This window comes from Cynocephalus volans, chromosome 14, assembly GCF_027409185.1.
Source record: "Cynocephalus volans isolate mCynVol1 chromosome 14, mCynVol1.pri, whole genome shotgun sequence".
Classification (NCBI taxonomy): domain Eukaryota; kingdom Metazoa; phylum Chordata; class Mammalia; order Dermoptera; family Cynocephalidae; genus Cynocephalus; species Cynocephalus volans.
In genome coordinates, this window is record NC_084473.1 from 27,071,136 (window position 1) to 27,096,046 (window position 24,911).

The window sequence follows — 24,911 nt, forward strand, 5'->3', positions numbered from 1 at the left end:
CATGCCACCTTCTTCAACTGTGCTTCACTGACCCACTTGCTTGATTGTCCTCAGTAGAAATCTCAGCCTCACCTTTTCTACACTAACATGTCCAGCAAAAGGCCTACTTCCTTTACCCAAATATGTGTGCATATATGTGCTTGTATGTATGAAAATCTTCACCCTAAAATAGCAAAATTCTAGTTTTCATAAGCTGGCAGGAATAGCTTTCAAATACTTCCTCCCTTCACACTTTACCTATGTCAAGAGTTTGAAGGAGTAAAGTCATGTTTTCTGACAGTATTATCTTACGTTTTTTAAAAAACCACACACACAAACACATGATAAGAATTCTTTATATGTAACCAGACTTGTCTGAGCAAATGCATGTTCTCTCTGCAGGGCTGTTGCTTTGTTCTCAGGAGCTGGGCTTTGCTGGCCAAGTGACCCTTGAGGTGCAGCCTCCCACTGGGATCTCCCCTTGTCACTGGTGCACACTGATTATACAGCCTGTGTGGAATTAAGCCCTCAGAACATAAGCTGGTCTTTCAGATATTCAGAAGTGATCCTTTGCAGTTTACTGACATATCAATAGATTACTCTTAGCCAACAAAGAATTTTGTTTATTATATTTATCAAAGAAACATGGACATGGTTACAAAAGCAAGTATTCCAGAAAGACATAAAATGAAAAGCGAGAGTACCCTGCCCCATGCCTGCCCATTGACAGCCCTTTTAACCACTTCTGTCGTTTGGCAGTTTCCTCTATAACCAACTGACTGTTTCATTCCTCACCTGTTATGTCTATAGCACTCTTACAAAGAACATCAGGGTGTGCAGAGGTTAAAGCTTGGTCCCATTGTCAAGGAGAAAAGCCTTGTGTACATTCAAGTCAACTCAGCAAACATTTGAATATCTACTATGGACCTCGTTGCAGTCACAGAAATGGGTAGGTGCACTAAGGAGTTTGCACTCAGGGGGGGAGACACACATGCAAACATATAAATACAAATCTGTGTGGAAAATGCTATAAAACAGGCTATAATACAGGTGTGAAAACCCCTTCTGAGGGGTGGTAGAGCTCGGTCTTTAGGTGCAAATAGAAATTTGCTAGGTAAAGAGGAAAGGATGTCCCTGACAGAGAGAACAGTGTACTACTCATGGATTGATGTAGTGCATTCTGAAGACTGGGAATAACTCACAAAATTGAGCTTTTAGGATACATGAATTAAGGGAGTAATGGGGAGATGAGACGGAAAAGAAATGTGCCTGGTTATGAAGAGCCTTGTATATAAGGTGTTCAAAATATATCCTATTAGTGATGGAGAACCTTGGAAGGACTTTAAAGAGGGACGTGGCATTGCCTTACTTACAGTATAAGGCTCATGGCAGAGGGGAGGGTGAATTCAAATGGGAAGAAGCCAGGGGTAGAAAAACTACTTGGGGGAAACTAGTTCAGGCAAGGAAAAAACAAAAACAAAAACGTGGGAGTATAGAAGGAGAGGAAAGGACAGATTCTGGAAATACTTCCACATGGAATCAGAAGGACTTAGTGAATACTCAGATTTTGTGACGGAGAGGGAGGAAGTGCGGATTACCATGTAATTCCCAGCTGGGGAGCTGAGGAGAGAGTAGAAATTTAAGAAGAGGGCCAGAATGGGGAGGAAAGAGAATGAATATGAATACATGGAGTTTGAGGTGTTCAAGTGATAAGCAGGTGGAGATATTCAGTGAGTAGCCAAAAATATGTGACTAAAGCTTTGTGACTCACACAGTCGTGGCAGTTGAAGCCACAGGGCTGGTGGAATTCCCACAGGACTAATCTGTGATATGAGGGCACTGAAAACAACTCTGGGGAAGGCCAATTGCTGGTGGCGGGCAAGAGAAGATTCCTGATGGAGACGAATGAGCAGCAGAGGGGTAAGATGAGAACCAGGAAAGAGGCGCACCAGGAGGGCAGGAGGAGACAGGATTTGAGAAGGCAGGAATGATGAGAGTGAAGAGCATTTGCTTGGGTCATGGTCATGGTCATTGATGGAGTGGCACAAGAAACATCATGCAGTAGAGTAGGTGGAAGCCAAGGGTGCCTGTTTGCAAAATTAAGTGACGGTGAAGAAGTTGAGCCAGTCCTCTTTCAAGAGTTTGAGGAATTAAAGCAAGAGCGAATGGGTGGTCGCTAGTAGGGGTGATGGTCCAGAGGAGTACTTTTTGGGGTGAGAGAATTCTCAGCATGATGGGAAGGAACCAGTGGAGGAGAGCTTGAAATTTCCCGGCATATGGTTCATCCTCTCCTGAGCAAAACACGGAAGAGAGGGGGACATGCCACTGGCGCTGCTAGCTGGCCTGCCTGAGGGCCCTGCAGGGCCGGTGGGTCTGCATTTGTTCTTTCTCTGCCAGCACCAGGTGAACTGGCAGCTTGGGAGGTGAAGAGCAGAGTTGTCCTTGGACCTGAGGCTTAGTCAGCCAGAAACCTCAAGGCAGTTCAGCGTGGTGCACATCAACAAAGCAAGGCCATCCGTCTTTCTATCCGCCATCTCCACTTTTATTATTACTAGATAAAAATGGCACACAGTACGAAGCAAATGAAAAAAAAACAAGGCTTGAATAGTAGCTTGTCAGTCTCTCTTCCTCTGAACCTCAGTAGCATTTAATGCATCCTTCTATTTTGTCCTTCTCACACTACATTGTGGTTATTTTGTTTACTGACTTTCCCCAGTAATAAGCCCTCAAGGCAGAGTTCATTTTTGCTTCATCTCAGAATCCCCTACCCTTAGTACATGGGTTAGTGCAGACATGGCAATTCAAAGGCTTTTTAAATAAAAATACAAACTCACATACTCTTTTCTTACTTGATCTGTAATAATGCATTTGCTCCTACTCTCATACCAAGTCGTAACTGATTTTTAAACAGTTAAAATCCCGTAGCTCATTCTGTGCTATGCTAGAAGTTCTGTGCTGTGTCAGAAGTTGCTTCCTCTCTCACTGGTCAAGAGAGTGACCAGTGACCAAGAGACTCATGGTCAAGAATGCTCATGGCCACCTTCTTGGAGCTTCACACAAGCAACTCTGTCTTTTGCACAAGTCTTAAACTGCACTGCTCCTTAAACCAAATACATACACACACATGCACATACATATATTTAGATGCAGGTGTGTGTGCGCGCGTGTGCACGTGTGCGTGCGTGTAAAAATATGACATCCCTTGTAAAGCATTCCTCTAGACCTGGGTTCACACACCTCTCTTCCTCATCTGCACTGGTGCCTGCTCAGGCACTACTTTGCAGATTTCAGTTTAATTTTTCTATGAGCTAAGGTCGAGTGATGACTTAGCAAGTTGAACATTTAAAGAACCAAACCTGTTTTTCCATGGAACCAATTAATAATATATCTAAAATGAACCATTTGGCCTCTAGAAACAATGAGATTTTCATCACAGAGAGTATTGGTAAGGGGGTGTGAGTAAGGTGGGACAGGTGAGAATAGCAGTTTTCTTGGAAGAGCAGCAGCAGGCAGGCTGAACAAAAGGGGTTAACTGTTGAGTCCACATCAGGCTCTGCTGAGGAGGTGTGGCCAGGTTTAAGGTACTTTATTTTAAAGCCCTTTGGAACTTGCCTTTCTTTTTTATTCCTAATCTGATTCTTTTCATCTATCCTTAAATGCATGTGTACGTGAACATCGGCTGCTGTATTCAGACCTTAGACTTTTAACCTGAGCTCGATGAGCCATACCACACCTTCTTTAGAAGGAAAGGCTAGACAGGCCTCCCCTGAGCTGTCCCCATCAGCATTCAAGAATTATACTTTTATCCTTGACACCTTGGCTAGTTTCAATGTGCTAGAACAAGGGGTAGAATTAAGATAATTAAGCTGGCGTCAATGTGTAGGACAGATAGAAGGCAATTTCTGGTGGCAGAAAAAGCTCATTGAATTACTTCGGGTATGAATTCATTAGTTTTTGGAGCTGACCTAAAATGGTGGGTGTAGGAAGCCTTACAAGTTGTTCTTAGGTTTAACCAAAAGTATAAAGTAGGCTGATATTTTTTAAAATACATACTTCTGTTTATCCGTGGTGGAAGTAAATGTGTGTGATGACCCGACCGCCCCACCCCCGCCACCTCCAGTCGCCTCCCAGCAGGACATTGCCCTTTGGGCAGTTTCTCCAGGTGTGAGCCTTTCCAGAGACAGAAACAGCAGAAGGAAGAGAGTCACAGGTGACTCAAAGGTCTTGCATTTGCAGAATATTAGACCCAATTAGGTGTGTGGAAATAGAGAGCAGACTATAGCTTTATTTCAGACATGTGGTATGCTTTTCCCTAGTTGATAACAGAGCATTCTGGTGGCATTAGAACCATTGGGTTTAAAATCTGAACACCTGAATTCATGGCCAGCTCTGTCACATACTAATTCTACGCCAGCTACTTTCTGTTCCTGAGTTTCAGTGTTCTTGTCTGCAAATGGGTCAGTGTGCCCACATTGAGAGTTACAAATGAGACAGTATATGTGAAAACATATTTAAGCCATAAAGCTTATATTATGACATTCACCAGGCCTCTGGAATTATCTGACTGGAGTGTAAGTGAGCAGACAGGAGATTCTGGGTAGATGGGACTTTCTGAAGGAGGAAGACTGAAGGGCCAAGCCTTCAGGGTCAACAAGTCTCTCAGATGAGCTTTGGGAGTGAGTGGGTGTTAAGCAGATGAAGAAAAGGAGGCAGTAAAAATTTTAAAAGGAAGGGAAGTAGCAGATCAATAGAGTGTTATGGAAACCATGGGAGAAGAGGAGATGTGAGCAGTGGTGTCAAATGCCGTTAAAGCCCCATGGATATGACCATGAAATGTTTTCCCAGTCAAAAGGAAGAAAACAAGGAAATTGAAACAGCAAAAATAAAAATTCTTAAAAGTCTGAGATCATTGTGCCCTTGAGCTTAACTGGGTCTGAAAGACAAACACATCATATTCCTCCTCCCTGTCCATTAGGACTGTGTATGTCAGTCTCTCAGACTTCTGTGCTTTCTTGATCAACAGCCAGAGACTTTGCTTGCCTGTAGCAACCCCTGGCTGAGATGATAGATGAGCCAAAATGCCCAAGTAGAAGCTTTGTCCAGAATGTCAGAAGCAAGCAGTAAATCAAATCTGTAGCACTTGTGGTAGAAAGAGAGTAGGCTCCACACCCAGTGGACCAGGATTAATCCTGGCTCTGTCTCTTCCCTACTAAAGTAAGTTCCCTGGCTTGCCCCTGGGACAGGCTTGCTCCCCAGTAGAAAGGGGCAAGGGGGTGTCATCTGGCAGAAAGCACCCAGCACATTATAGGTATTCCATAAAAACTGATTGGGCCGAGCCCGTGGCGCACTCAGGAGAGTACGGCGCTGGGCGGCGCTGGGAGCGCGGTGACGCTCCCGCCGCAGGTTCGGATCCTATGTAGGACTGGCCGGTGCACTCACTGGCTGAGTGCCGGTCACGAAAAAGACCAAAAAAAAAAAAAAAAAAGAAAAAAGAAAACAAAACTGATTGCCTTCCTTTCTCTTAGCATTAAAAAAATTATTTATTAGAATGAAAAACAAAACAAAAAACCACCATCGTAACTATTGTCTGTACTAGAGATTTTTCAGATTTGAGTTAATGAAGAACCCAAAGTCATACACAAAAGCAGCTATTATAGTGGCAGTTATTTTGTTCCTGCAGGGAGATTTCCTGTTATAAGTGACATGGTACAATGTCGCTCACTGGACCTCGGGTCAGGACCCTGGGGTTCTTTGTCTCCGTGGCTGCTGAAGCAGTTGAGGCAGTGCACCACTCTGTACCCCCATCTCCTCATGGGTAAAATGAATAGATGGTTTCCAAGGCCCCTTGCTGAACTGTGGTTTCATGAGTGTATCCTCTGTTGTGACAAGACATGGAGATTTTAAAGTAATTATCTCACCTATCTACAGCTCACCTTGGCCCTGTAAGCACACCTGTCAAAAAGGCAGCCAAGAGGAAGTGGGATGGAGGTGTCACAAAGTCTGTGTGCTTTACTCACAGGGAGCCCTCCAGGCCTAGCAGTTTTTGTGTGTTTGTTTGTTTGTTCCTTAGTTTGTTTCAAGTCCCTAGCAGTTTATCCCCCCAGAGAATGTCTGCGGTACACAGATATACTAACCATTGTAAGAATTCAAGGAGGATAACCTAATGGCCTGGGGCTGGGAGGGTGGGGCAGAGGGACCAAGAAGCTACGCTGGACACTTAGCTTAGGCGCTGGTGTGCCTCAGTAGGCCTTGATGTCATGACTGTATGGCCACTATAAGGACTGATATTAATTTTGACTCTGAGTCATTTAGACAGGGATAAAGGAGAAAGAAGTACATGTGAAGTCTATTTTAGAAATATTTCTATCAAGAACTGTAAAAAAAGAAAAAAGTTTTGGAGCTATCAAGAATAACCCCTCACTTACCTGGAAAGCACAATCATCAGGAATGGTTTACTGAGTGTGAATATGCTTTTCTTAGGATAATACTGATCCAATACCTTCGACTGAAAATCATAGTATCGCTTTACATTTGGATGTAAAGTCAAACAACTCACTTAGGTCAAGGGCTCACCTCAGCGCATGGTCTCTTTGTGTTTACACAGCTTATTCTCTTTGAGTTAGACAGGAGAACATGAGAGTAATATGACAGTTTAAAGACGTCATTTCAGGCAGAAATCATACATTTATCTAAAATGAAGTTCATTGAAATTGTTATTAAAGAAAAACGTTAATTAATTTCCATTCTCCACTGACTCCCCTTCTCAGAAGAAATAATGACCAAGGAGCTGGCCAGAAAATAGCAACAACAAAACAAAACAAAAACCCAGGTAATTCACAGGCCAAATGGATAGTTCTTAAGTATACAAAGATCGATTATATTTCTGGTCATCTTTTTTTAAAGAACAAAACTGCTCATAAATGAGTAGTTTAGCAAAAAAAAAAAGAAAGAAAAGAAAAAGCCTTTACCTTAAAGGAAATAGATATGACAATGGGGTGAATATTGCATTATGAAAGCTCAAAAGAAAACTGACCACATTCTCATCAGGCTTCCTCTCTATTCACATGCTTTCTGGTCTGTGGTCAGCTTTTGCTACAGGACCCCATTTCACCTTAGATTCTCTAGAGCTATGTTTTTTTTATTTGAAGGAAGATGATTGTAGAATTAAAAATGAGGAGCTCCTAAGGACTCCTGAATTTGCCTCAAATAAAAAGGTGGACAAACTAAGTTGAAAGCTTAACTGAAAGAACATGGCTACTTTTAGTCCTATGGGCTGTATTTTCTCAGCTTGAAGTGAGGTTGGAAAAAGAAGTTATAGAGACTCGGGTTTGTTTGTTTTAATTGCTTCTAAGAGAAAGTGGTAATAATAGGTATCATTTATGGTACCTGCTATATGCCAGGTATTCTACACATATATTTATTATATCATGTAAACCACCTAACAGCCTTGCAAGGTAGGTATTATCCCATTTTAAAGATGTGAAAACCTAGGCTCAGAGAATTTAGTAAATCGCCTGAGGTCACCCAGGTAGCAACTGGCAGGGTAGGACTCAAGCCCAGATCTGTCAAATTCCAAAGACCATATTCTTTACAGTATACTATCCTGTTCTTACATTCCTTTAGGTTCCAACCTTTATTTATCAAGCACTTCCCATGTGCCTGACACTGGATGGCATGCTTTACATGCTTTGTTGTTAACCCCGAGGTTAGAGTTTTTCCAGTTTTATGGATGGGAAAAGAGGCTCAGAGAGGTGAGTTAATCTGCCAAAGCTGTACAACTACTAATTGCAGCCTAGGTCACCCACCTGCAGAGCACATGCCTTCCCACTTGAGCATTCAGCTTCACCCAGATAAGCTATTTCCTGTCCACCTCGCAGACTGAACTGAACCTAAACCTACCTAAGAATGGAGCAGCTTATCTTTGAATATTTCTAGGGAAAAGATCCCACACCAAGCCATTACAGCAGGCCAGACATTTGATGAACCATCTTTCCACTAGCCCCGTGGTGGTGAACACCTCTAGTTTAAGCCTCCCCATCTCTGCGTCCCCAGAACAGTGAAGGCAAGCACACACTAGCACGGTAGGGATGGGGACCGGCCTTAGCTTGGCTTCCCTAGGGCTGTCACGTGGTAGAAGCTCAGGGAAGGTTTGTGAAATTGGATACGTGTTGTTTTCTCTAGAGTATAAAGGTCATAGCTAGATTCTGTTTTAAAAAACCAAATTAGTTTGAGGAATTTTTTTTTTCTTCATAAAGCCACATTAGTCATCCTTCACATTAGAGTAGTCACAATATTTACAAATTTATATCTAGCTGGTTTGTTCTAATTTTTCAAGACTGGAATTTAAACTAACCAATGTCAGTCCCCCTACTTTAACCAAAACACTGCATTGGTCTTTTTTCTTCTAATCATCTACATGTGGTAAATTGTCCATGAGTATTTTGGAATTAAAAGCTCATGACTTTTTTGAGACTTTGCCGAGTTTTAAAGTGCCAAGGATTTTGCATTAGAATATATTTTAATTTATTTAAGGATTCTTTTAATCAAATTTTCCCCTAATTTAACCGGGTTTCTTTTTTAATCCTCCTAGGCCAGGAATTTATTTATTATGATTAATTCTCTTAAAAATAGAAGTTAAAACAGTACTAAATTCGATTTATGGTATTCTCTCTTGCTAGATTTCTTCCTGTATCTCCTAAAAGTGTGTTTCTTTTTTACATGTCTAGTACAGTCAACATTTCCTCACTTTTATGATCTATTCCAGTCAATCATTAAATTTGTATTGACTGCCTACTATGTGTCTGGCACAGAGGTACATGTGTGGAGATAAGCGCATTGAAATTGTTAGCCGTCCAGCTGAGAAGTGGATTCTGTGAACATGGAGGATGGAGAAAAATCACTGAGAGGCAGAGCAAGCCAGGGAGGCTTCTTGGAAGATGGCAGGAATTGAGCTGCATCACAGATTTATTTGGAAGGAATAACAGGTTGAAGGGACTGAACAATGAGAGTGTCAGAGCAGCAAAGGGGTCAGGATCCAAGTGGAAGACATATCCAGAGGACAGAACCCTGATGGCATAGCAGGCAGGAGGTACAGAGTTCAGTGCACGGGCCATCTCCAGGAAGTGTAGACCCTCAGTTGTAGCACAGGGCCTAGAACAGGGCATGTGCTCACTGCATGTGTACTGAGTGAAGAAATGGCTGAAGCAAGGAGACAGAGAAGTACTTGGGGCAAGGAGGGGCTCCCATGCTGGGGACCCTTGGCCTTGGTCTCAGCCACCGGTATTCTCCTTTCATCCTTGTGAGGGCCAGCCCTGACTGAGCTGTGCTTGGGAGCACAAGTTGGAAGCATGCAGAGTTCTAGGACAGAGGTATTTCCTGACAAACTGAGCCTGGATGAAAGTGAACCCAGAGAAACCCAGAAAAGCAAGGAGGGCCCTCCGGGTAGGAAGAGCAACTTGGCCTGTGAGCTTCCCAAGGCCAGCATCTGCATCCTCTATCTTTGCGCCACCCATTTCTCTCCACATATACAAAAGTCACCAATTCTGATTCAACTTTTAACCTTCTAGAACCATTTCAAAGTCCATCTCCTCTGCAGAGCTTTCACCTCAAGACGGGGTTCCCCTTTCCTTTGCACATACACCCCATGCCATCACCTTAACATGCTGATCTGCTTCTTTACCTTATCCAGGTCTCCTTTTCCAGACTGTGAGCTGCAGGGCATGGACACCCTCACTCTTCTGCCACTCTGCCAACTTAGTTTTTTTCCCCATTCACTTTTCCTGACCCTCTTAGTTTTATAAATGCTCCCATTTAAAAAACTAATATTTACTTGAATATATAAGGTAGTCTTCAAAAAGTTCATGGAAAGATTCATATTATCTTTCAGTTCTATTTTTTCACAAATTTTTAAAGTACCCTCATATATATATTTACACATGAACTTGTACATGTATGCAAAGATCACATAAAACATACCCACACACTTTAAAGATGCATGAAATGCCACCCAACTTAAGAAATAGTGCCAGGATCTTAGAAGCCCTGTGTGTGTCTCTCCAAGAAGTAACCACTGCCCTGAACTTCATGTTAACTGCTCCTTTGATTTTCTTAATAGCTTTACCACCTAGTGTATATTCATAAACAATATATTGTTTATTCTTTTCTAATTTTTACTTTATATAAATGGAGTCATACTGATTTTCTGCTGCTATGAATATTAATGTCCTCGCTTTTTAAAACTTTTTAAAATTATAATGATTTAAATCTTACGTAAGTGTATAAAGACTACAAAAACAAACACCCATGCACCCATCTAGTCAAATTTTAATATTTTGTTATAATTGCTTCTGATTTTTTTTTTAATGACAGAGACATTATCAATTTAGGTGAAGCCCCCTGAGTGCCCCTGCCTGATGGATTCCCATCCCTCTCTCCTTCCTTTAAATCCCAGAAGTAACCACTAGCCTTAATTTGGTGTATATGTTTCCCACACATATTTTTATATTTTTACAACATAGATATTCATAAATAGTGTGTAATTATATATATGTGTTTTTGGACTTTGTAAGTATATATTGAACAGTGTTCATCTGTAACTTGCTTTCACTGAATATCATGTCCTTGAGATTCATCTATGTTTGAACATGTAGCCCTAGTTCATTCATTTAAACTGCTATAAGGTATTCCATTGAAGGAATATACCACAGTGTATTTGTCCATTCTCCTATTCATGGACATTTAAGAAGTTTCCAATTTTTGTTATCGCAGATAATGCCACAGCATGCCTTCTCCTACCATCTTCTTATCCATGTGTGGCAGTTTCTCAGGAGTGGAATTACTGAATCATGGAGTATGTGCATCTTCACTTTTGTACAAGAAGTTGTAGCAATTTACATTCTCATCATCAGTCAATGGGAATTCCCAGTGTTCCATGGTCTTGACAACACTTGGGTATTATCCGGTTTTTAAATTTTGGTCAAACTAATGAGTATGAAATGGAATCTCACTGAGGTTTTAATTTGCATTTCCCTGCTTGTGCTCTCTTGCTTCCTCTCGCCATGTGATCTGTTTGTACCTGTCCACTGCCTGCCACTTTCTGCCATGAGCAGAAGCAGCCTGAGGCCTGTGCCAGATGCAGCTATCCCAGAATCGTAAGCCAAATAAACCTCTGTTCTTTATAAATTACCCGGTCTCAGGAGTTCCGGTCAAGATGGCAGAATAGATGGTTCCCAGCGTCACTCTCTCCCACAAATCAACCAATTTACAACTATAAAAATGTAACATCAGCCAAGCTGGGGCTGCTGAAGCTCAGAGGAAGAGGAGGAGAGACCTATGGAGTTCATGAAGGCGGGAGAAACCATGATGAGTGAAAGAAAAAGCTGCTCTGAGCGTTTCAGGCCACAGCTGCTTTAAGGCTGGAGCTGCTGAGTGCATGGAGCAGGAGCCGGCAGAAGCTGCAGCTGTGCCCTTCAGATGGAGTTACTTGGAGGCAGCAAGAGAGAAGAGGGCCTTGGTAGCCCTGAGGACAGCAAGACCACTAACAGGGTTCCCACGGACCCATGGAGGCGCAAGGAGCCAGAACAACTGAAAAAAGGGAGCCATTCAGAGACCGGTGAGTCATTGCAAGGGACCGGCCCATGGGAAATGTTTGGAGCATGGGCGGTGGGTGAGATGGGAACACCAGGAGAACACTGGGACACAGCAAGGACAGACGGCCTGGCCCCCAGTCAGCACAGGAACACTCAGAGGAGAATGGTCAGGAATGCAGAATTGCATGGGGTACAGTTTAATGAAAAAAACTCAGGCCCTGATCAGAGATTCTATAGAACACAGATCCACCAGGTCTCTGGAGAGCCCGAAGTACCTAAAAGGTCAACTATTAAACCCTGAGCTGCACAAAAAGCCTTCCCTAGGGAAACAGCAGCAAAACAGCAATTTAAACAACCACACACTCAAATACTTAGTTCCGGCCCAGGCACCCCACCAGCACCTTGAGGCCTGCCTGGGAAACAGAGGCTTGGATTCAGGGACTGGACCCCATTCCTACTTCCAGGCAAACTGTGCCAGTGCCACGGGGCCAGCCTGGGGACCCAGGGTATGGAGAAGAGGTCCAGACCTCTCTCCCACAACCAGGCACACCTAGCCAGCACCTCAGAGCCTGCACAGGGACCCAAGGCATGGAGAAGGGGACTGGACCTCTCTCCCACAACCAGGCACACCAGGCCAGCACCTCGGGGCCTTCCCAGGGACCCGGGGTATGGAGAAGGGGACCAGACCTCTCTCCCACAACCAGGCACACCATGCCAGCACCTCGGGGCCCACCCAGGGACCTGGGGCATGGAGAAGGGGACTGGACCCCCTCCCCCAACCAGGCACACCAAGCCAGCTCCTTGGATCTCACCTGGTGACCCGAGGCATGGAGAAGGGGACCAGACACACCCCACAACCTGGCTACCACCAGTGCCAAGGAGCATACCAAAAATAGCACCTCCATGTGGGTGGCCCACCGCAGCCTCCACAATAACCATGGCTGCCACGAAAGTGACTAGACACCACAACCACCACACAGATGGTCTGCCAGCCACTGGAGTACATTCACACAAGGGTCACCAGCGGAGACAAAGAAAAGAAGAGGATGTCTCTTTCCACAAAGCCTATTTCAGAGTGACAGAAGAAGCATCTGCTCTATGATAATACTAGGGGACCCAATCACATCTCTCAGCATTGGACAGATCATCTAGGCAACAAATGAACTGAGTAACCATTATTCTTTCAGAAGGAGAGAAGAAAACTAGGGTAATTAGAGGGGGGAGGGGGAGGAAATGGGGGAAGGGGAGAGATTGGACAAGGGGCATAAAGAATAATTACGATTTGTAACAATATATATGCTAGTAATATTGATTTGATCAACATATCTCAATGTTCAACCCCCAAAATATGTATAATCAATTTTGATTCAATAAATAAAATAAATTTAAAAAAATAATTTAAAAAAATTAATTAATTTGCATTTCCCTTATATATGTTCCTTTACCTTAGTTCAACAGGCACTTGTTGAATGTCTCTCATGTGTCATACTCTGTGCTAAGTGCTAGGAATACTAAAAGAACTAAATTACAGCCCCTCACAGCCTTCTGCAATGATTCCTGCCTGGGGAGGCATATCAAAATCACTTGAGGTTCATTTTCAGAAATCAAAGGTCTGGGGTGCAGCCAAGCACCTGCAGTGTTAAGTTCCATGGTGATGGTGATGGTCCCTTCCAGTTGAGAACCTCTGGTCTTGCAGGAGAAGCCTTGATTATTCATTCTGTATTCGTTTATGTGGGCAGGGTGGGAGAACCTTGGCTCTTCACTGGCCAACGCTATAGTATCCCTTTTACTGTGAGCTTCCTCCTACAATTTTATATGAGTGTGTCATTGGGTGTTGAGATGATTAATTTGTGTCTATAAAGTACCTTGAAAGCAAGTGCTAAGCAAAATATAAGCAGAGAGGCCAGCTCTCCTAAAACTTCAACTCTCCAGGATAGCTGTAAACATGGAAGGAAACAAACAATAAAAGGAGGAGGAGGAGGAGACAGTCTCTGATGGTGCCTGAGGAAAGCAACTGAGTTCATACTACACCACTTCACGTTAGCAGACAAAAGAAAGAGGAGAGGCAAGGAAGTTAGATGCTGCTGAGATAGAGCTGGCCTTGGAGAGAAGTGGCAGGGGAAAAAAGGGCAGGCTAGAAAAAGGAAACAGAAATAAAGCAGAGAAAGTTTTCAGTCAAAGGACAAACAGTATGCCACACCCCAGGAGCCCCAGAGACCTCAGTGTGCTACATTAAAGGTACATCAGCTCTTGATGGTGGACAGTTTGGGGTGTGTGAGCTCTTAGATAGGACGCATTTGTAAAATAGCAAACTAAATCTTTCTTACTACTGAGGCCACCATGTGTAATGACGTTTAAATGTGTTCTCTGTCACCAGGACAGGCTAGATTATTTTCAGTATATTATTTTTATTGAGATGTGAAAGTATATACATAGTTTAGGAAAATTTCCATCAAAATAGTAAAAATTTAAGCACCTGAAGGTTTATACTATAGTTATCAGAAATTTCACATATGTGGAAGAGTGTACAAACCTAGATGGAAAAAAGAAAAAAAAAACGAAGGGAAAGAGGAGTAGGGAAAAGGAATGAACACTTATTTTGTTCTTGTTAGGTGTTTGTTTACTCTTTTCAACAAACACTATGAGACAGGGATTATTATCCTCATTTTGCGGATGAGAAAATCAGGATTCAAAGAGGTGAAGTATTTTCTCTGTGATGTCATCGCTAATAAATGATGGGGCCAGGGTTTGAACCCATTTTTATCTGATTCCAAGGGCATAGCATTTTTTCTCTTTCCATGATAGGATTTTTTAGCACATACAGCAAAATTCAAGAAACTTCAAGCTTCAGTTTGGTAAAACTAAAACCCCAAAGGTAACCTGTTTACATGATCATATCACACAAAAGACAGTCAAAAATTTGAAACAAGTTTAAACCAATGAAAAGTAAAACCAGTTCAACAAAATCTGGTTAATATTTTGTCTCCCCTGTCACTTAAATGAAAGGCAGTGATAATAACAGGAGACACCGTTTGATTTTTAATGCCTTGAACAGGGATCCTTCTGAACTGGAAGTTTACTTTTCTATTTCTTTAGGCGAGTGTTTTGGGTGTGTGGTGGTTGGTTTTCTAGAGGTTGGAATCCATGTGTCTCAAAGGTTCAGTGTGTACTTAGTAAGATCAAGGTTGGTCAGTAAAGAAATGGTAGTCTTCCTGCTTTGCTTGGGGGGGAGCCTGAGGATGAGATGTGTACACACTGCTCTTAGGAAGAATCAACCTCAGATGTAATCATCCCTGGAGGGCACGTTTACAGCAAGCGAACAAGGGGTTAAAACTGTCTTGTAATGAGGTTTCGAGGAACTGCAGCGGCCTGAAAGGACTGGAAATGGGAATATAACCATAACCACCACAACGTGAATCCATGAGTGTCTTCCCTACTAACCCAAGGACAACGGGGTGGTGGGGTGGGGTGGGGGTGGGGGGGTGCAGAGAGCATAGGAATATATAGTTTAGAAGGTTTGAAGAAATAAAATAATGGCTATCTTGTGAATAATGATGAAAATATTTGATGATGTGACTCCCAGAAGCAATTATGGTTAACCCCTCATTTGTTTGGCATTTTCAGTGATTGAACTGTCCCACAAAGCTGAATTTTCCAGACAACTAAAACTTTCCTGTTTATTTGCCTTGAATGTTTTTAAACCATGCTTGGTGGAAATATTTCTGAAATGGACTTTACAATCATACTGCCTTCTTGAACAGAAGCTGCAAGAAATAACATTTTCTTAGACGCCTTTGACTGCAAGTATGAGAAGACCTGATTAAAAGAGGTTTAGACAATAAAGACTTGTAACCATCTCACATAAGAGAGCTGGGAAGTTCCAGGGATGATGAATCTGGCAGCTCAGTGTAGTTAGGCTGACTTTCCCTTCATGGTTGCAAGGTGGGTGCCACAGCTCCGAGCTCCAAAACTCACATACCAAGACCTAAGGCAAGAGGGAAATGGGGGCTTCTCCTTACACACGTCTTTAATCAGAGAGGAAACTGTTTCTTAGAAGACCCCTAGCCAACTTCCCGTGAGGTCCCGCTGGCAGGATTAAGTCATATTTCCATGCCTTGGTTTCGTGGAAGTTTGAAAGAGTGAATATCCAGCACTTTCAAACTCTGGAGTTGGAGGAGGGCTCTGCCCATAAGAAAGAAGGATGGAGAACGGCTGTTAGGTAGGCAACCAAGGGTGTCCACCCCAGCTATGGGATTGTGGTCAATATCACTTACTGTATGGTAATAGCTTGGGGACGTTCCTGCACTGAATGTCTCCAGACTGGGAGTCTTTCTACCCTCTTAATTCTGCTTTTTTCGTCGTTATACACTCTCCTTTTTTTGTGCCACACTGCTAGTTACCACTACTTGCTGTTAAAGTGCTTTGTCCTCGTCTTGCCATGGTTAGATATGTTTTGGGGTTTTTTTTGGAAAAGGCATTTAATCAAACTTGCTAGAACTATGCCTGAAATGTTCTGAGTATCTGACAGGCTTTTCTATGATCAGATGCATAGTGTGGTATTTCCTTTGACTGTTCAGGGTCATTTTTCCATTGTTTAGGTTTTTGGAAAAGTGGGAAGTTTCTAGAGAGTCTTGTGAACTTAGATGATACTACTTTACTGGAGTCTTATGGTGAAAGAATGGGCATTTAGGGGCAGATAAGCGTGTTTACTAGGGAAGGTGCACTGCAGTGGCCCACCTGAACCTAACGTGGATTAGACAGAGGCAGCGCAGTTTATCAGTGCAATCAGCTTCCTCTCAAGCTGCACAGTTGTTGCCTGGAGAGCACACTTAGCTCAGTACTGTGACCCGTGGAACCCATCACTGCAGACTCTCTAGAATGAGGCACACAGGCATGGAGCTGAATTATTTCTGCCTTCTCCCAGGGCCCTGTGAATGAGTCCTGTGAACTGCCCACTTTGTGCAGAATTAGAAGTGCTTGCTGTGACTCATTTTAATAAGTTCTTGAAGAAAGTCATGCTTTAGAAATGGTTATTGAAATTCTACTGAACAAGTGAGGATCATCCCTTCTGTAGATACAGAGCTGATCAAAATTCAGTCTCTGTGTACAGGAAGAAGGAAATAGGAAGCAGTTGTCAAAATAATATTGACAAGAAGTAACTGAACCAAATGGAAAGACCAAGTGATTCTGCTCCAGAATCAAACCACCCGAGCCAGTGGGTTCTAAGAAAGCAAATGCTTAAAGTGTTCCATTTTGAAATAGCCAACACTATGAGCCCAAATTGCTTAGAACCTGGAAGGTTCCTTCAGAGCAAGTTAGCTGTTTGAAGTCCTAAGGGAATTATTTTACTGTGCATCATCAGAACATTAATCTATAGGCAAAAGTTAAATGACAGAAACATTTGGAGATAAGAAAAACAAGTTTTTGTTTTTTTAAATTCTGACTAATCTGTACCATTGGAATCGTTCTTGTAAGAAAAAAATGCAAAGTGTTTCTCATAAATATTTTAGTTATTAAGTCATTCTTATGCATGGAACATTTTTAAAGAAGCTGTCCTTTTGTTGATTATTGACTGATACAGACAGGCTACAACTTAGTTTAATTGAGCAAGATATTAGTATTTTTAAAATGTTCTCATACATGAATTAAAACATGGATTACCAATTTTATCTCTGAAGTACTCTTGAACATTTTTGTTCCGCTAATAATCCAGTTATTGTGTGCAGAGAGAAGGTATTCAAACTTTCATACTGGCTTCAACTACACTTTGATAGACAGATCTCCATGGAGAAATAATCATGTAATCAATGCTTTTGGGGGACCATGGTATATATATCAGCATATAGCTTTCTGGCTTTTTTTTTTTTTTCAGTCAGAACAACTTACTTTCGTAGGTAGATAAATTGCATTTGCATTATGAATTGTTTCTGATGCTAATTGGGTATTTAGGGGGTCAAGGAAGACAGTTCAGAAATAGGTGGGAAAATCATTTTTCAGCATATCAAAATATTAATATCAGCAACTCATTTTCTACAAAACAAAACAACAAGAACAAAAAATATAATGCATTCCAAAACCCAGAAAAGCCAGTATCTTGAGAATCACATAGCCTGTTATATTATCTGCATTTCTTTTGATACTGAGTGATGACTGTATTTAGTTAAATTTTTAAATTATTGCCATTGAATTCTATTATTTAAAATCGTTACTTTTTTGGTAGGGAAGTTCACATGTTAAATACTTTTCTGCTACTATTGCTTTGGAGGGTAATCTGAATTTTGTTTTATATTTGGAAACTTGTACATAATATAGCAACAATTGAAGTCAAAGTTATATGTAAATAGGCATTTTTTTAAATAAAATTAATCAGGAAATGAATGAGTAATCAGAAAAGATATAAAAATTTTAGAAAGCAATATTTGTTCAAAGTAACTGAAGATGCTACAGAATTATGCTTTGTAACAAGAAGGGATACAAAAGGGTTTTCTGAATTGAATTATTTATAATTTGATTTAGCTTTTTTCATATTCTGTATTGTTTCTATATGTTACAAAATCTCTTCTTTGGCACGAATAAATACCTATTGAGACTACCTTATTGTTACACTTGAAAAATGTGACTAAAGAGTGGACATTCAAAATCTTGCTACTTTTCTTTGGTTGTATTGTGATTCATCCGTAGAAACCCCCTACAGCACTGAGTCAGACATCATCAGAGTCAAATATATTCAGAGGTCTAAGAGGCCCCACCAACTGGACAGTTTTTTATTTCTTGGGGTTTTTTGGTTGGTTTTTCTTTTTTAAGATTTGCTGTGAACCTAACTTTTCCTTCAAGAAATTATATTAGGTGCATAGAGGGCCTAGTCCAAGTTGATTGTCACCCCAGACTGGGATGGTGATATCGTATAACAAACTAGTATATATTTTAAAAATATATCTGCCTCATGTAATCAAAAAGATGAACCTTATGCTTCACAATGGAGACTTTATCTTACTTAATTGTAGTTATGGCATAGTGAGTGAGCTGTATGTAGGTTGTACCAGTGTCCTTTAGAGGAGCCTAGGACTTGAATCATGGGACTGGATTTGAGTCTTGCCCTTGTGCACCTGTAACCTGAGTAAGAAATAAACATCTTGGAGTCTCAAGTTTGCTCATCTTTTAAATGCAGATAGTAAAAATAATGTCTCTCACAGAGTTATAAGTAACAAATTAGAAAAAGTATAGAAAAGTACTCCATAACACTAGAAAATTCTATACACATTTTTCTTATTATTTTTGATAATGTGCCTGTTCATTGTCCTATTAGTAGATAACATTCACACAAAACACACATCATAGATCTTGAAGAATGTGCTATTGAAACAATCTGTATTTTTAGTGATAGCTTGCCCCAACTAAAAATAGCAAGTCATTTTATTTTTTTAAAATTGAGTTAAAGAACCCCAAAATGAAAAGAAAAAACACATACTACATGTTAAGAGCAAGGATTAAAATCAGGCTGTACTGTAACAGCAGACATATTTAGTGCTAAGTCCCTGTTGCAGTTCATTAAGGAGCTCCCACTGATTTAGGAGCTATAAATATATGTGGTAATGCATATGGAAAAAATTGAAACTGCTGAGTATCAAAATTCAGTACTTGTTTGGAAGTAGAGAGAGAACTATTTTTTCTGGTGGTCCAATTGCCGTATCCCATAAAGTAGAAAGATTCTCATCTGCCCTCTTTATCCCTTTTCTAAATCCAATCTTGAAAAATAGCCTCCATCCCACTTCCTCCATCAAATTATATAGATGAGGAAAATACTGCCAAACCCTTGCAGAGTTTATGGTATAATAGACTTCAAACAGATATACAGCTAACTCTGCTATGAAATATTGGGGAAGTTCAGATGGCGGGGGGTACTTACTCGTATTTCTACCCTGAGCTTCTGTAACCATTACATAGGGTTTTTTCAGCATCTACACATCATGCCTCATATTGGTTACATTTTCACTCATGTGATTTGCCTCTCTAACTAGATTATAAACTCCTTGAAGGCAGGGAAGAAGCCCTGTATTTCTTGGTGCCTCTCCCCACACCTTTTATCTAAGCTTTAACCAGTACTTATAGTTCAAATATAGCCTTGTACCCAACATTCTGATTAAGCCAAAAAGTGTCTTAAGATGTGTTTAAGCTCTAACCTTCTTTTCCTTTCTTCTGTCTTTGCAGTTGACCTGCCCTTGTTTTTTCCTCGAGACCAGCCGACTCTCACATTTCAGTCTGTCTATCACTTTACCAACAGTGGACAGCTTTACTCTCAGGCCCAAAAAAATTATCCATACAGCCCCAGATGGGATGGAAATGAAATGGCCAAAAGAGCAAAGTAAGTATATCCATTGTTATTTCCTACATATAGGAACAATTTGTTTATCTGGTCAAGAGGTTGGCAAGCTACTGCCCTGCGCCTATTTTTGTAAAGTTGTATTGAAACACAGCAATGCCCATTTCTTATTGTCTATGGCTGCTTTCATGTTACAGTGGCAGAGTGAGTAGTTACAACAGAGACCGTATGGCCTGCAAAGCCAAAAATATTTACTATTTGACCCTTTGCAGAAAAAGTCTGACAACCCTCTGTGTAGCCGCATCAGGAAGAAACTGACCTATATCGACATGTTTCCTTTTCCTACTGTTTCTGTTGGTCTCTAAAATTGGCCATAACTGTTTTTTGGTTTTTTGTTTTTGTGTTTTTTCTTTAAATGGATTGTAGGATTTATCAAAAATCTACCTATTTATCTTTCTTTCTTTTTTTTTTTTTTTTTTTTTTATTTGTGCTGGCCAGTGCAGGAATTGAACCTCAGACCTTGGTGTTATCGGTACCACGCTCTAGCCAACTGAGCTAACTGGCCAGCCTCTACCTGACTATTTAGATTAGAGAAGTACTAAATAGGAATTGGAGTTGTGGATAAATGATATCAATGATGAAAACGTTGGCAGCTACTTTTGTGTTTTTTTCAAAAACTGGACAGTTTCAGGTGACAGTAAACAAATAGAATTTTTGCTTAGTAATCAATACATGGATCCAGTAGCACTTTTTCAGATGGGAGTGAATCTCTTTGAATTACATACCTCATTGCATTTCTGTAGTGTGTACCACAGCCATTGCCCAAAGTGGACCTGTGTGTTTCTTGATTGAATAAACAGTTGCACAAATAGCATATAGCTATAAAATCAAAAATGGAAGTAGGCTGGGGACTTGATAGAGGTTGAAGTTAGCTACAGTTTGGAGTTTAGAGATACAGCTATTGCTCGTGAACCTCTCAGAAGGTTCACACCTCAGTTGTATGGAATAGGTAAATATAGAAATATGCCGACTGTTTTTTATAGGTAAGACTTGAGTATCTGGAACATCAGTCTTCATGAACCATGGCTTCCTAGATCGAAGCAGCAGTGGGTCAAAATCATTGTCTCCAAAAATAAATCAGAGCATGGCATGTTGTTATTACTTTCTCACTGAACAGCCATATGCTCACACCTGTGATCCCAGCTGAAGGATGATCAGATCCAAAGAATCACACAAATGAAGACTATCTACTAAGCATCCTCTTGATTCACTCACCCAATATTTATTAAGCATCCACTGTGTTCCAGGCATTGTGTTCCATGCTGGGGATATAATGCTAAACAAATTAGAAATTATCCATGTCTTCATGGAATTTGTAGCCCAGCAGAGGAGATAAGGCTTTATCTTATCAAAACCCCGACAGTTTTAAAGTACTTACTAATAAAGCCTGGCCTTCCAGACCTACAATGTATTGATTAGTATGGCTTCTTGCACTTGCCTCCCCCGGCCCCCGACCCTTTCCCTCCCAGGGGACTTCCTGGCATCTCCTGTACTTTCTATAATACAACCCTTCACTTACAGCAGGCTCAGAACTCTTTGAAATAATGACAGAGTGGCTTTTTCTAGAAATTCACACTGTTCCAGATTCATATGTGGAATCCAGAATTGATGTTATCTGAAACTTCAGTGTGCCCTCTCTCCCTGTATTTTCCCTTTTTATTCATGACACCCAAGTCTGAAATTTTTTTCCAGGAAACAAACAAACATGCAGATACAATTAGTAAAAATGATTAAGACTTACATATCTTGAAATATAGTTGTAAAAAGGAATTATAAAGTAAGTTTTATGTTTAAAGTATTGCAGTTGTTTAATTTTCTGGGCTTTCCCTGTGTATACATAGGATCTCTCCTTAGAAGATGGGCCGTTATTTGTGGTATGTGCTATGGAGTCAGAACCAGACATGTCTTTGTGGTTTCCATAGCAAAGCTATCTTGTATGTGTGTATGTGTGCGTGAGTGTGTGTTTTTCTTAAGTAGACATTTTAGCATGTATGAATTGAGTCTTTTAGAAGTTGCAGACCACAGGCCTATGATTTCAGTATAGGAATATCGTAAGTGAAGCCTATTTATCTTAACAGATTGGTTCAGAGTTTCAAGAGACATTTGCTTTATGTTAACTAACACCAATCTAAAGAAAACATCTGAAGCAGTTTGAAAAATCTGCCTTTTACTGTAGTGAAGATGGATGCATTTTAAATGTAATCAGAGAGAAAGCCAGCAGCCCATACTAGCAAGAAGAAATAGTGTAAAGTCTCCATTCTCAGCAGAACTGAGTAACTGCTCTGGGCTATGTCAGAGGGCCAGGTAATGGATAAACACAGCCAAAGAACTGTTCTGCAGTATAATACGGCTTCACATTGGTTGAGAAGGCTGAGAGAAAGGATGGAAAGAAAGAAAGGTCAACTGCAGCATTCCTTACACGCCCTGTTTCTTTGTCCTCTGGAAATACTGTATGTACACAGTGCGTAAAAGGCTATAATTCAGTAGGGGAGCTCTGCCCATGACATAAACACTCTCACGGGTAATGAACAGTAATAGAGCCCTTTGAGTGGAGTCAGCTGTTTATTCCCTCACGTAGAGCAAAGTTCTAAACATGTGAACTCAGAAAGGACTCTTCCTGGCACTGACCAGGGCTTTTCCTACTACACGTGCTTCTTGCTCATGGTCTGTCTCTCACAAGTGAAATACCCTTTACTGGATCCCAATTCCTGTCCCAAAGTCTAATCCTATAAGCTCTGTGGCCTTGGGCCAGGGCTCTTAACCTCTCTGAACTGCATTCTGTAAAACAGGACTGTACTCCTCCCTAATGGATGGACTTTCTATGATAGGTCAATCAATGAATATAGAAGACCTTGGGGTTTAACTTCTGCTCTGTCCCTCAGTGTCTTTGCTCACTCCTTTCCTCCCACCCTCTTTCTGCCCCCTCAAATCTAATCCTTCATTCTACTTCCATATGGGTTTTCCCATCTGCTCTAACTCACAGGCAGCTCTTTCCCCTCTTCTTCCCAGTTTCATTTGACTGTGGTTACATACTGCTTTGGCATCTCTTTTGTATGATTTTTTGGTTTTTCCACATCTTCATATATGTCTTGTTTCCTTAACCAAATCATGAGTTCTTTGAAGGCAAGGGCTTTGCATATATATGTATATATTTTTTTTCAGTGTAATTTACATGCAAAGGAGTGGACAGATTTTAAGTATACCTTTTGGTAAGTTTTGGCAAAGTTACCCAATACCCCTTTCCAAACACCAGTAGTCTCTTTACCTCCAAGGCAACTGCTGTTCTGATTTCTATCACCCCGTCTTAATTTTTCCTCTTCTAGATACTTCCTATAAATGGAGTAATACAGATTATACTCTTTTGTGTCTTTTCATTCAATATAATTTTTTAAGATTTATCTGTTATCTGTTATTTATCATTTCTTTCTTACTGCTGAGTAATATTCTATTAATATAGTATATTTATTAATCCATTCGCCAGTATATGGATATTTGAGTTGCTTCAAGTTTGGGGATTTTATGAATAGAGCTGCTAGGAACAAATCTTTTTATAGACATATATTTTCCTTTCTTTGGGTAAATACCTGGGAGTGGGGGTATGTATATAATTAATTTTATTAAAGAACTGACAAACTTTTTCCAAAGTTGTTGTACAAGTTTATACTCCCATCAGCAATGTGCAAGGATTCCGGTTGTTCCACATCCTCACCAACACTTGGTATTGTCAGCCTTTTTAATTTTAGCTATTCTAGAGGGGATGAAGTGATATCTCATGTTTTCAATTTGCATTTCCCAGTGATTAATGATGTTGAGCATCTTTTCATGTGCTTACTGGTTTATCTTCTTTTGTGAAGTATCTGTTCAAATCTTGTATATTTTTAATTTGGTTGTTGGTCTTTTTATTAATAAGTTTTATATAGGAGTTTGTGTATATATTTTTGAGATATGTGCATTGTGAGTATTGTCTCCCAATCTGTGGCTTGCCTTTTCATTTTCATAAATGTCTTTTGATGGAAAGAAAATTTTTATTTTTTATGAAATATATTTTAGCAATGTTTTCTTTCTATGTTAATGTTCTTTGTGTCCTCAGAATTATTTGCCTACCACAAGGTCATAAAGAAATTCTTCTGGGTTTTCCTCTAGAGGCTTTAGTTTTTGCTTTGGCATTTAGGTCTGTGATCCATCTCAAATTAATTATTGTTAATGGTATGAGGTAGAGGCTGAAGTTAACTTTTTGTTTATATATACCCCGATATTTCAGCAACATTTGTTGAAGAGTTTTCTTTACCCCTTTGAATTAGTTATTTTCACAGCTTTGTCAAAAACTAAGTGACCATATCGGAGTGGGTACTCCGTTTTGTTCCATTAACCTGTTTGTCTGTTTGTACACCACTGCCAATATTTCTTTTAAATCAAGACTTTATTCTTTTTAAAGACTGTTTTAGCTATTCTAGGTCCTTTGCATTTCCATATAAATTTTAGAATCAGCTTGCCAACTACAACCCCTCCCTCCCTCCTAAAAAGCCTACTGGGGTGGCACTAGATCTGTAGAACAACAAGGAAAGAATTGACATTTTAAGAGTATAGAATCTTCCAACTAATGAACATGGGTTTGTTTTCATTTCTCTTAGAAATTTTTTGAGATTTCAATGTGGAATTCTTGAATATTTTTAAATGCTCTTACTTTTATTGTAAATGATATTTTTTAAAATTTATTTTCCAGTTGTTTGTTGCCAGTATAAAAGAATACAAATGATTTCTATATTCACATGATATGACATTACTAAATTTACTTCTACTAAGATCTAGTAGCTTTTTTATAGATTTCTTAGAATTTTTTACATAAACAGTCATGTCATTGGCTAACAGTTTTACTTTTTTCTTTCTAGTCTTTATGTTTTTTGTATTTCTTTTTCTAGTCATGTTATTTCTTTCTGGTTTTTTTTTTTTTTTTTTTTTTTTTC

The 24,911-nt window shown here is 40.4% G+C and overlaps 1 protein-coding gene across 3 annotated transcripts in view; it reads left to right on the forward strand.

Moving 5' to 3' along the window:
* The window catches only part of BABAM2 (BRISC and BRCA1 A complex member 2), a 427,256-nt gene that overhangs the window by 372,495 nt on the left and 29,850 nt on the right, over positions 1-24,911 (forward strand). For all 3 annotated transcript variants that reach the window (XM_063078471.1, XM_063078470.1, XM_063078472.1), the window contains one exon: positions 19,776-19,929. In XM_063078471.1, the coding sequence (XP_062934541.1) occupies positions 19,776-19,929 (154 nt within the window). The remainder of the gene's footprint in view (positions 1-19,775; positions 19,930-24,911) is intronic.